This window comes from Coenobita brevimanus, chromosome 33, assembly GCF_032717465.1.
Source record: "Coenobita brevimanus isolate Jiangsu-jjx chromosome 33, ASM3271746v2, whole genome shotgun sequence".
Classification (NCBI taxonomy): Eukaryota; Metazoa; Arthropoda; class Malacostraca; order Decapoda; family Coenobitidae; genus Coenobita; species Coenobita brevimanus.
The window spans coordinates 40,676,786-40,691,052 of NC_136986.1; the positions used below are offsets into that span (position 1 = coordinate 40,676,786).

The 14,267-nt window shown below is 38.9% G+C and overlaps 1 protein-coding gene across 1 annotated transcript in view; it reads right to left on the reverse strand.

The window, feature by feature from the left end:
* The window catches only part of LOC145395873 (uncharacterized), a 74,889-nt gene that overhangs the window by 45,826 nt on the left and 14,796 nt on the right, over positions 1-14,267 (reverse strand). The window contains exon 6 of the mRNA XM_080269397.1: positions 11,118-11,442. Within this exon, the coding sequence (XP_080125523.1) occupies positions 11,118-11,442 (325 nt within the window). The remainder of the gene's footprint in view (positions 1-11,117; positions 11,443-14,267) is intronic.

A 14,267-nucleotide genomic window follows, 5' to 3' on the forward strand; every position in this document is an offset into this window, starting at 1 on the left:
ACTACTACCAATAATAACAATAAATAATAATATTAATAAAAAAAACACACACATCCAAGAGCTGAAGAGATTTAGCACAAGTGTGGCAAATGATACACAACACCACAGCAGCACCACAGTAAGTACAATAAAGGCAAAACAACCACTCACACCAAAACAAATGATCCAGCTGCAAGTCTGTTGCTATCGTCAATATACAGATGATGCACCAAACACAGGCTTAGTTATAGGATAGTCCACACTTTCCTGGAACTAAATAAATAAAATAAAAATAAAGTGGGTATGAACTAAAACTGTACATGAGTTCTAGTACCACACTTGAACCTGATATTATAAAAACAGGTACAGCGCCATCCTTTGTTTTTTCGATTTAACATCCAAATCATGGACAAATTTTACAGATATGAAATTACAAAGCACAAACAACCTATTCATTCAGTTTGTTCATCAACCAACCCCCCAAATCATGGTCAAAATTTGGGGATGCTGTATCAATTTATAATCCAATACTGTACCCTAAACTTATAGAATGGGCAAAATTTAGACATATCCAATTACAACACTCCAAATATATCTGCCATTCAATTATTTCACCAATCTACCACTTAAATTAAGGACAAAACAAAGGGACATTACAACACCTCCCATATAACTTTACTATTCAATTACTGCACCAAAATACCACTCAAACCATGTGAAAAATTTAGGGATGTCAAATTGCAACACCCCCATTCAATCATTTCACCAATCTACCACTCAAATAATGGACAAAACAAAGGGACATTACAGTACAACATCTGAACCCAAGATTATAAAACAGGCTCAGTGCTAAACAAAGGACTCAGCTCGGTTCATGTATTGCTATGCGTTACGTCCTAACTTGAGCGTTGCTGCCAGACGAGGGAGTCCTGCGGTCACACCTCCTTGAGCAGCTCAGTTTGAGAGGGGTTGAGCACTGAGTAGGTTTTACAATACAGCCAGACCCTGTTATAAGTCACCTTTTTAAACATCCTTTTTTACTATTAAGTCTTATGTGAATTAACGAAAAATTATCCATTAAAGTCCCATTGCTATCTATGAAACTAATTTGCCACTTTCCACAGCTTAGTATGTTGCTGTTGCCAGGTTTACAAACATCTGACATAGACACTGGCAACTGAACATTAATACAGGTAGATACATAGACTGACAAAGATACAGACGGATCATCCCTTACTTAACATGAAGACTCAAAAAACACCGAGTTCTCCTTACACAGCAAAACGTGTTTAAAATTTTTGCAACTTTACCTATACAGCTTGTTCTCTGGGAGAATTTGGCAAACCAGATTCACAGACAGCGCTGAAGACTTGCCACAATTTTTATTAATTTACTGTGAACATGATAGCTAAAAATGGATCATCAAAACTGACGACATTTAACAAGGACTTACTGCAGCTTTGAACTCATGGCAATACACGAATATAATACAGGGAAGACTTCCAACCATACTCTGACTCTTAGAAAATTCAAAACATCAGTACAGTTTTTACATGCCTTCAAGAACTATGGCTGAGATAACCACAAAAACATCACTTCATAATATCAATCAATACACATACATTATTCCACAAATCAGATCCATTTTCATGTACTCATCTGACACTGTAGGTAATATGAGGGAGTATTATTTTTCCCGCACGTTGAGATATTGTGCCATACTCCAAGGGGCACTGGATACTCCTTGGCACCTCTTCCTTAGTGATTATCCAGCATATTGTACCTGAACATTCCACATATCAGATCCACTTTCATGTACTCATCTGATACTGTACGTTAGAGAGAGTATTATTTTTCTCCGCAGGTTGAGATTCTGCGTTGTACTCCATGTGGCATTAGACACTCCCTAGCACCTCTGCCTTAGCTATTTATTCTGCATATTACACCAGAACATTCTACTTAATTTTTCAGATCAACATAATTTGAATAAGCAACATACAAGATGGTACTAAGATGTAGAGAGAAGAACAAAAACTCATAAACATATCCCACTACTTATATACCTTTAATATCAACAAAATCAGTATCTGCAATACACAAGAGGATACTGAAGTGCAACATGTACGATAAATCACTGAGGAGGAAGTGTCACGAACTCTCCAAAGCCACTCCAAACACGACCCTCGCTCCAGGGACACAACAATCCTGCTGACATAACATAGACTTCCTACACTCCGTCCACCTTAGCTTGGCAAAATGAGACAAATGTAATAGAGCCTCTCCATAGCACTTCTTCATGACTAGCACCATATTCTAGTGTCAATTTCTTGCTACACTTCAACATGGTGATGCTAATTTTAAGCCAAGTTTGGGTAGACAGAGTATATTTATTAAAACTAAAGCACTGAGCAAAAGCAGAGTCCCTAACCTGAAGAAAAAACAGAACACTGGAAGCCCAACATGGAAAACATATTAAAAAAAAATAAAAAAGTTCCTGTACAAAAAAATTTACCAGTCATTCATCATCACCACCATTACCATCACCATCATCATCGTCATTATTATCGTCATCACCATCATCACCACCGTCATCATCATCATCATCATAACCCTCTTCCCGACCGAAGGATGGGGTGAGGTTAAAACAAGAAGGGAGAACACACAAAAGAGAGAGAAGTATCAACAGCAACTCATTAAAACAGAACAGACCTTACATTACGATAAAACGCCTCCATGTACAAATGAACAATGGAACTTTTGTACAACATGCAGTAAGACACCAGGAAATACACACAGCACAGTTGATCACGTACAATTGGGGAAAAAACGGCCTACTATTCCACTGTCTCTACTTCACACTTAGGGCATGTCCGTCACTTCCCTCATTGATGCATCATATCAAAGAGAATCATCTATGGACAAATGGACAACAGAAACAGGATAAAGAGAGAGGTGGGATGCAGATGAGGTGAAATATTAGGGCAAAGAAACATATCAAACCTCAATCACCTTAGGTATATTAGCTAGTACACAGAAAAAAGAAGCAAAATACAGAGGGAAGGGAGTGACAGATGAGATGAAATATTAGGACAGAGAAACACATCAAACCTCTCTCAGTTTAGGAATATCAGCTAGCAAAGGAAAGTAAGAAGCAGGTGAAATATTATGACAGAAAAATATACCAAACATCTCTCACCTTAGGAATATTAACCAGCAGGGGAAAGAGAGGAGTATACGAGGCAAAGGATGTGAGACATATAACCAGCAGAGGGAGGCAACATCAAGAAAAAGTGAGAGGTACGAGGTGAAATATTAGGCAATCTTTCATCCCCAGTTGCACAGTAAACCCAAGGAGGAGAACATACAAGTAAAAAATATTGTACTTACTAATGCAGCTTGCTTCAAATACAACCTGCAACCAACAACAACGTCCCACTCCATCTTCCGAACTCATGAGTGCAATTTTTAACAGTGGATGATGTTAAGGTAGTACTGTAATATAAAAACAGTAACAGACAATCCCATATTACCTACTCTGTGATGCTTTTGAGGCTAGGCTAACAGAATCCAGCACATTTAAGGGTATATGACCAGCCTACTTCCCCTGACGGCATGGCATGATTGAAAGAACTCCCAGTCACCTCTTGCTTAAACCTGTGCAAGGCTGTCACTTGTTGGGTTGTTCTAACCACCTGACCACCAGGCACCATACAAAGATATACAAATGAAAAAAACAACAGCTCAACCCAAGAGTAGCTAAGTTAAAATATGTGTACAGACCAAAACAAACGGCACAATCAGAGAGTAAACGAAACACCACGAACACTAACAAACCTTCGCCTCTCTCTCCCACAAACACACACACACACACACACACACACACACACACACACACACACACACACACACAAGAGGGTAACAAGGGACACTGATTACTCCAACAAAGCCAGTCCTCATTACGTTAAATCCTCGTTAAAAGTCAGGGGTGCACTTGAAAATATCACACCTCCTATACAATTCTTACTGTACATTAGAGGAAGAGGGTAAATCAGTTTTAAAGGTCACAAATAAACTTTAAAAGGCTGCCTCTGTAAATTAGTGTGGATTTAGTAGAGAGAGAGAGAAAGAGCAGAAAAAAAAAAAGAAATCATTATTGTCATCACCATCATCCTGACTTCACTTTCCCACTCAAGGATGGGGTGAGGTAGGGTCCAGACAACAAGAAAAAAAATTTAACATGGAAGAACTTGCTCTCTAAATCCAACTCCCCAAATTAAGAAGGGAAAAGAAAAAAAAAATCATAATAAGGACATACTGCAGTGAGTCCTGACAACGGAGAAATTTCCAATCTTCTACACACAGAGAGGAAAAAATACGTACTCTTCAAGACCACAACCAGCTTGAGACAATAGCACCAACATTCTCAGATCAGCTGCAGAGGGAGATACAAAGAGATACGAGGGTGGGGCAGGGTTCACGCCATCTGTTCAGTTTAATTGGGTATTGTGTCAGCACCAACGATATGAAAAACAAAGTATAAAGATCTAGTATGGCACTTCCCCAATACAGTGTTGGCAATTTTAGTTTATTCTTGCTTAATTTAATTGGTTTTATTCAGCTCAAGAGATAACTGTAATAATGAATGTTCCACAGAATGCATTATCTCAACTCTTCATCAGAAAAGACTCCTCTCTGTTATCCTATTTTTGTTTTTTCTTGAGGGGAACAATTTTGTGGGGTTCTGTTCTTTTGGTTCCTTCTTCCTTGCATTAAAATAAAAAAGGGGGGGGAGGAGGGGAACTTTATGCAGAAGTGCTTAATGCAGGCTACATCTAACCCCTCCAGTTTGTAATATTTTTCAAAAGTTGGATATTATATACTCTCACAAGATACCAAGAATAAAATATACATAGCTTTGTAGTGACGAGGCTAGTAATTGCTGAAGACAAAAAAAAGGGGAAGGCGTTTTTGTATTAGCTACAGCAATACTGATAGAAATAGTAACAACACACAACACATATCACCGGTAACACTCTCATACAAACAAGATAACGACAAATTAACTTTCACAAACACATCAGGTAAAGAAATAATGTTGTACTGCAATTCACTGTTAGTTCTCCTTCACTTACTCCACAGCACTTCACTTTTTTTTGTTACTTTTTATAACTCTATGCACCAGTAAAGTACACCTGGCGCTAAAACATCACATTCTAAGTATTGCACGAATATGTCATGGATCAAAGCAGGTTAAAAAATGAATACAAGTACAGTAATATACAACTAACATGAGTCCACTTCAGCTGCACTGTTTTATGTTTCAGTAACTTGTAAATGCCATAACTTCTATGGTATTATATTTCTGAAATCACAATTGCATCTGTTTCTTAAAGTAGCTTCTTTTTATCTTCAGAGGAATTATTAAGTGGTTTTTCACATTCCATCCTTATGTTACATAATACAGAAAGGAAAAAAAAAGGGGGGGGGGCTGCCAAACCAGCACAGCAGTTTATATATATCATATTGCATCAAATGATCCGTTGCTATTTGGCTGGTAGCACAATGTGACAGTGCTATGCATTTCACCAAAAATATGACAGGCATAAATATGAACACCACCAAACTTTGACACTTCCATTAATAAATACTTGATAGCAGCTCCAAACAGTATTAACTGCATGACATTACAACAGTACACAGTAGTAACCACAAATAATGAATAGATATAACTTATTGGTTTCAAAATTTAAGAGCTGATGGAAGTATCTGTGATATACCGGAACGCACAGAGGATCAGCACCGCCATAACATACTCTCAAACGAACATTAAAAACAGATATTGTTTTTGTTAACAGCAGTCTTACAGACTGTGAACAACACAATTTACATAGACAATGCACAATCAACAATAACAAAAAGTTTACATACTAAAAACATAACTCCACAGCTTCTCATAAACAATCCACAGTAGCAGGAGATAAACCCCTCAAAACAAGTGTATATTTTATATTCTATTCCTGTTATTGCCTGATGATTTTATATACTTTGGAATGGATTTTAAACTGCAGGGGCTAGATACAGCCTCACAGATCCCTCTCACAACTAGAGGGTCTTCCAAAGCAGACTAAATCATCTGTGCAAACCAAGAATACAAAACAAATCATGTACTTGGCTTGAGAGGGTTAAAAGGCTTCAGTACGCTGCAAACAAAAATGCATACCAGACAATGGGAGTAATTACCGCACACAAGCTTGCTATGGTTATGTAGAGGTGTTAATGGAAGTCCTCATTATATGTCAGAGATGCATTCTTAGATACATTATCGCTATCAGTACTTTCCCAATACAACTACTACTATCAGCTATGGGACACTGGCAATTAGCTTTATACGGCACAGTGAAGCTTTAACAGGCAAATTCTGTGTAACTTTTCTATGGGTTTCATCCTTTTGCTATGATATATTCTGTGTAACCTTTCTATATGCTTCATTCTTTTGCTATATTTTTATTTTATTTTTGTTATTCAAGGCTGTCTCTCAAGATGATTTGGAGACAGTAACAAAATGAAAATGGATGACTTCAGGGATCAGATGCTAATGAGCTGATTTTTAAATTTATCTGGATTCAACAGCAAAAAAAGAATAAAAGGGGAACAAGAAACATTATAAGGACCTGCCATTAGCCCTTCCATTCAATTAAAAAAAAAATCCACTTTAGTCTTCCTATTTACAAACAGTTTCATTCCCTTTAGGAGAGAATTTAAACTGTATAGGTCAGATATAAACTTAATCACTCCCATTCACACAAAAGGTCTTTCCTATTCTGAATACGACCATCTACTATGAATAAACCATGGACAACACCTCAATATGAAAAAGAATATAACAAATAATAATAATAATAATAATAATAAAAGGGTGTTAATTGGCGTGAACCCTGCCAGAGGTCTTTAGGACATTACTGTACTTAGCGCGCCTAAATTACCAACAATACAACTTCACGAGATCGTACAAAAAAACCAGCTGTGCAAAAAAAAACCTAGACGGCGACCAAGAATACACACACTGTACAAAAATAACTACCCTGCTGTACACCATCCCTTCTGATTGTTCTTTCTGCTGTACACCACCCCTCCTGATTGTTCTTCCATTGTTCTCCTGATTGTTCTTTCGAGTTCTCCATCGCTTAACAAGATAGAACAGGTAACAGTCGCTTCCAGCTACCCCCTCAAAGATGAATGGGCCCCAGAGGCAAGAGGAAACAAAGAGATTCAAACCAGAATGCCCCTCATCTACTGCAGTACAGAGACGTCACAGGAATATAACACACACTACCTTTTTCTCCCTTCCAAAACATCGGGAGCCACAGAGAAAAAATAACATACCCATTCTATTGCCCAACATGACATAACCGGTAATGCAAATAACATAGAAATCCTCCTCTTCATTGCAGAATAAAATGAAGCATAAAAATAACATATCTTCACTGCAACACAAGAGGAGAACAAAAACAAAATATAAATAAATCCTTCACTGCATAACATGAAGAAACATGAACAACAAATCATTCATCTCTACATCACAAAATACAAAAAAATGTAATACCCTCTTCTCCACTGCAATGAAGAATAACCCAAGTGAAATACCACATTCATTTCAAAAAGTGATGAAAAAACAAAATACGGTATATAGGTGGTTTTCTCTTAACACATTACAAGACAAAATGCAAAAATATATAAAATAGTACAGTACCCTCTTCTACATTTCAAAATACGAATCAAAATAGGTGATCCTCCACACTTTTTTTCCCTTTTAAAACATGGGTAAATAACAGAAAATAATATAGTATCCCTTTCTCTATCACAAGAGGAAATGCAACAAAAAACGTAAAAATGCCTATGAGAGAGAGAGAGAGAGAGAGAGAGACGCCTTGTAGTGACACGCTGCCAAGTTTTCCAGCTGCCACGATTTTCAGCTGCCAACCCCAGACTACAAACACGTGTATCACAAGCTTGGAACACCACCACCGCCTCCTCCCCCTCGTTCACTTGTCTTAGGGCTGTGTTCTTGAGGGCTCCGGAGGCTGTTAGGTACCTCTTCCCCAGCGATTTTTTTGTTTTTGTTTAATATTCTCCTGTGTTATTTATATCTTTTTTAATATTGACAGGGTTTGCATAAATACCATACTTGTGAATCATGTGTGTAAAAATAAACCGATGTTGTGGTGAGTCATGAACAAATAAATTGGTGGAGATGTGAAGAAGTTGTAAGTATGTAAAAACAGCTGATACTGAAGAAATTTAGTATGCAGAAATAAACAGTGCAAATACATAGAGACACACTGCTACAGACAAAAGCAAAAATAAGTAGGTAAAACAACGTACGCAAATTATACTGGTAAATAAAATAGCAGTGATACATTGTAAAAAACTGACTTTCAAATATAGTAGCAGTAATAGTATGTCAAAAATAAATCTGTTAAGTAGTGATGGCATGTAACTGAAAATTGGTATGGAAAAAAGTAGAGGCAGTATGCAGGAAGGGGGAAATGGTGGGCAAAGTAGTGGTAGTGTATAGATGGAAACTGGTATGGGAAGAAGCAAAAGTGGTAAATAGGGAAAAAAAAAAACTGTGGTAAAAACAATGGTGGGGAAAGCAGTGATAGTGTATAAAAATAAATCAGTAAGGAAGAAGAACTTACAAGCCTCCTTCGCCCACAAAAATAACGGCCCTGCGTGGGAAGCCTATCGGTGAGACAGGATGTCATCACTGTCCATTAACTGTCAGCTAAGCAAAATAAATAATAGTGTTGCGAGGGGAGGGGGGGTTGGGGGGAGGTACAAAAAAGGAATTCCATAAAAAAAAGTGGAAAAAAAAAGGTAAAAAGGTGGAATTCCGCTAAAAAACTCGAAAACGAGGAAACACGTTGCCCCCTCCCCCAATAATAAAAAGGTTCTCTTAAAAAATCCCTAACGTATGTCACCCTGTTTTGCTCTGTAACCAAGAAGCACAGCACCAAAGAGACTTTACATTGCACCTGTACACTTTGGGCCCCATTCTCGTCAACTGGAGGAGGTTCCCGGCACATCTTCCTCAGCAGTTTATTTCTCAACATTACAACTTAACCCCTTTGATCCAATAATGCCTTTTAGAGCTTATTCTTGTTGGATCCAGATGATTTTATTCAACTTATGAAAGAGCTTCTAGTTGGGGAGAGTTTTTCAAAAGCTCTATGTAATCCCTCATGTCCCAAAAGTCTCTCCTAAGCTGACTAAAATCATCTCAGAGTGAGCAAGAATAAACATCAAGATCCCACGAGACTGTAGGGCTTAATGTTCTCTGTATGTTATTTATGCAGATCCACATAAATACTGTATATTAGAAGATATTAACCCCTTCAGTGCAGTGGCGTATTATTGTTACTTCTTCTACAACCAGGTTATTTTATTCAACTCAGGAAGGGTCTCTGGTAATGAATAGGTCAATGAAGGTTCCATCTAACCCCAATCATTCAAAAATCTCTCCAACGTTGAATCAAAGCACCTGAAAGCAGCAAAAATAAATACAACAGTACATCATCATAGATGAGTGTTTAGGAAAGTAATAGATGTAGCCCAAAGTTCATCTCAATATGAACCCAATGGACTGCAGGCTGAAGCTGTCCTCTTCCTGCAGTCCCCCATCCTCCTTTTGGGGGACAGGATCCAGGAGGAAAGTGGTTATGAATACGCAAAATAAACTGCAAAGGAAGAGGAAACAGACAGCCTCGTAAGTTCAAGAGAATAGGGCCCTTTGTCACTAGCATTAGATAATAGAAGCTATAAGCATGAGGCAACGTATCTAAAAAGCAAAAATTACCGGCAGTTTTGTAAATGCTATGTAAATGCAGATATACACATAACCTGCATCAAAAATGTAAATGCTTTCAGTTCACAACTATAATACACAAAAAAATATGCTATCAACCACAAAACTTATGTTGTACAATGGTAGAAAACAATCATTAAGTACAAATAAAAATCTAAGTTAGAGCCCCTATCTTTGAACACTTTTTTTTTTTAAATATCTATAATTTATTACACAAACAAAGCACAACACCTGTGGTCACATATTTTACATAAATCTACTCACACACACTGTCAATATTTACAAACATGTGATATGAAGCTGCTATATAAACATGGAGTCAGTCAGTCACACCCACACGTTTGTCTCGGAGACCTTTATCCATGTGCCATACAAAAGAAACACCGACAAACTTTCTCACTACCATTATCATTATTTTTACCTCGAGCTTGTGTGCTTATTCCTATTTTTTTTTTTTTAAGGGCATTTTATTTTTGTGTTAATCTAATTTTTTAAGTCCTCTACGGACCAACACGCACCAAGTTCTGCACCTCACAATCACAGCTTTATGGCACACGGAAGGCAGAGGTTCCAGTGATGAATTTCCACTTCTTAACATCCCTGGAGACTGCTTGTGCCTTCTGTTTGCACCAAAGGAGAATATATTGAATTACATCACTTCCTTATTTACCACTAGCCCTGGAGAATGCCTTTAAGTGCTTCCCTTACACTTATTATTCACACTTTTAAGTATAAACACCTGACACTCTATTCTTGCCTACATCGAACCTTCGTCACATGGATACGAGTCGTTTGGGATACAGGACGCTTGGCGTTTATAGATTTCCATTTCTGTCTACAAACGAGATAAGCCGGGAACTGCATTATACCTTGACATTCACAAGATAAATAGTTGCCTTCTACATATGTTACCATATTAATACTAATATTATTGCTCTTTCCCATTTTTCAAAAAAAAAAAAAAAAAAAAAAAAAAAAAAAAAAAAATCTTTCTATAACTAATGTCTAACTGCTTTTCTCTTTCTGACACTTTCAGAGAAGGTGAGGAACTGACCTTTGCTGTCCTTCCTTCCAGCTCCTTCCCTTCTGCCTCACCGCTGGAAATCTGCTGCCATGAGTAACACATATTTAAGTCAGTGTCCTTGCACGAGATACATCCCTTCCTGAGGGTTAAGAATGAGCCACACTTATTTCTTTGACCTAAACCTACAACAAGATGGACTGAGGGGCATGTGAGAGGGGCAGGGGCACGAGCCACCCAGCCACCACTAACTGGTCCCCGCCCCATTTTTCTTACGCTCCTCCGTGGGTGAGGCACTGGAGGAGGTACCGGTAGCCCCGATATTCTTCATGGCGTTGAGCTCCATCAGCTTACACCAGTTCCTGTACTCTGTGGCCTCATCAGAGAGCTTTTCAGCCTCCTCATCCATGGCCTCGGCTGCCACCGCCGCTGCTGCCGCCGCCGCAGTGGTAGCCGCCGGGGCCGTGCCGGTGGCCGCAATTGGGTCGGCCACGACAGAGGCGGCAGCCTCCATCATCGCTTTCAATTCCTCGTCGCGGTTCTTTGTGGCTTTGTACTTGTAGTGTTGAGTGTGCACCTGCAGTTTAACAAAGATTAGAAGGCGCGCAGCAAAGGTAGCCGGGCGGCCTAAACAGGGAGGCCAGAGCCGGGCTCAAGATCCTCTCGGATATTTCCCTTGTAGGGGGGAGGGAGGGCGGGGCCTGACGCCAGCCACCTCAGCCTGCACTTTTGGTGGTGGCCTTCTTTTTGGAAATGATTTTCTCCTGGTGAAGATTAAGTTGTGATGTGTCAGAAAGATATCATTAAACCTACGGAGTTACAGCACATGAATACACATTATTTATTATCATTACACAAAAGTTATGCAGGACAGAGATATAAGTAAAGCCGTGAAATCCAAGCCATAGAAAGACAAGTGGCATGAGAGGAGAAGTAGCAAAAAGAAGTGAGTCTGTTAGTGCAGGTATTAACAACATACAGTATTAATTACAGTATGCAGTTAGTAAAAATTATTATTAAATGTTCAATATAGGTTAAAGATACTTGTCACAAACTGTCAAACAAATCCTTCAAACAGTGTTCTTGTTATTAAAAGTCTGTGCCGCTGGACATACAAATAAATAGGTGAGCTGTATTAAGGCAGTAAGTCATGAGGTGAGACAGGAGTGGAAGAGATATATATAAAAACACACTCAGCTTTCACACAGATGTTAAAATGGCTTCCCAAAATCTTAATACTCTTCATTAATATATTTCCTTTACACATGTCTATATCAAACACAAAAGTGTTATAGGGCATTATTCATATTACAAAAAAGACTGAGTTAAGAATGCTGTATAAAAATTTTGCTGATAAAATGTACAAACAGGATTTCCAATATAAAGTATGCCAAACATCAGGAAGTTATTATCAGGGCTAATTTTACTATATGCAGCAAACTGAACAACAGAGAGTCCAGCTCTCAATAGTCAAAAAGCTAGTTACAAATCATTTAGGTGAATTATTAGGGAGAGCATTTCACCCATAAGGTCATCCGTAATTGCATCTACATAATAGTTGAGAGGAGATGTCGTGCATGAGAGGAAGTGAACTATATTCCTTTTACTTTCACTTGACACTACCTTTCACTCTTTTGCAACCTATCTGATGTAGCTCACTGGCAGAATAAGACTATCCTATGGTGCTACATTTGTTCCACAGCACTTCTTCCTAACAAATAACGTATGGAAGTGAAGCTTGGACGTTGCTGGAAAGACACAAGTCAAGAGTGAGAGCTGTGGAAATGAGTTATTTAAGAGGAGCCTGTGGAGTCACATGGAGAGACAGGCTGACGAATGAGGATATAAAGGAGCATTGTAGTGTGGATGTGGATGTGATAGGAACCGTTATGAGGAACACACTGAGGTAGTTTGGCCATGTGGAGAGGATGGAGGGTGAAAGACTGACGAAGAGAGTGTATGTGAGTGAGGTGGAGGGGGGAAGAGGGAGGGGGAGGCCGAGGATGAGATGAAGGGATAGGGTGGAGAGGTATATGAGAGAGGGAGGGTGTGAGTTGGGAGCAGGGCAGTGAAATGGCGGGGGACAGGGTGACGTGGAGGTGTTTTGTTTGTGGCCACCCCAAACGGGATTGAGGCGTCGGGCAATAGATAGATAGACAGACTTCTTCCTATCAAATTTTTCTTCTGTTAATCTATTGCCTCAACTCTTAGCTTGGCCCTAATTTTCATCCTTTTGCAACCTATCCGATGTAGCTCAATGTCAGAATTAGACAATGCTCTGGCTCTACAGTTTTTCCACTGCACTTCTTCCTGACTATAAATTTTTTGTGAATGTTTAGCTATTGTTCCGGCTCAGTACAGTAAGACCTCACTATAACGGACTAATTGGGGCCGAAAAATGCGAAATTCCGATAAAAGCGACATCCGGACTTCACCCTGCTAATCCGGACGTTTTCCGATATATCAGACATTAGTCCAGATTGCATGAACAGTTTTTAAATTGTTTTGACTACCATTGTGGTACTGTACTGTGTTATAACTTCACTACATTAATCAAATGGTATAATATATAAAATAAAACTGTACTGTGCACTGATAAACATGCCTTTAATTTACCTTATTGTGGTGAACATAGCTGAAGTGGTCAGGCAGTCCGGACTGCTTTCGGCTTTATCAGACTTTTTCCAATATATAAGATCAGGAATTTGGAAGGAATTTGAGTGTAAAGTGGAGGGACTGTAAGAAAATGTTCTGGAGAGAAGTGAAAAGAGTAAGACAGGGTGGAAGTGAAGTTAGCAGGGGAGTGAAAGATAAACATGGTAGATTACTAGTGGAGAAGGGAGAAAAAGTGAGCAGATGGAGAGAACACTTTAAGGAATTGTTGAACGTAGAGGATGGAAGTAATGCGAGTATAAGTGGCTGGGGAATGGCTGGGAGAAGGAGGGAGGTGAGAAGACAGGTAGAAATCAGTAGGATAGAGGTTGTGGAAGCAATGAAGAAAGTTAAATCGGGGAAAGCCCCAGGAATTGATGGAGTGTGTGGTGAGATGCTGAAGCATGGGGGAGAGATAGTAGTAGAATGGATGTGGAAGATGTGCAGATTGGCCTGGGAGGAAGGTAGAGTCCCGGAGGATTGGAAGTCAGGTATAATTATTCCCTTGTACAAAGGAAAAGGGGAAAAAGAAGTGTGTGGTAATCATAGGGGCATTTGTCTTCTTAGTATAATAGGAAAAGTGTATGGTAGGATACTTATAGACAGAGTTAGAGAAAGAACAGAGAAATTAGTTGGAGAAGAACAGGGAGGCTTTAGGAAGGGAAGAGGTTGTGTAGATCAGATATTCATTCTTAGATCTTTAGTGGAAAAGTTTCTAGAGAAGGGAAAGAAGTTGTATGCGGCTTTCAT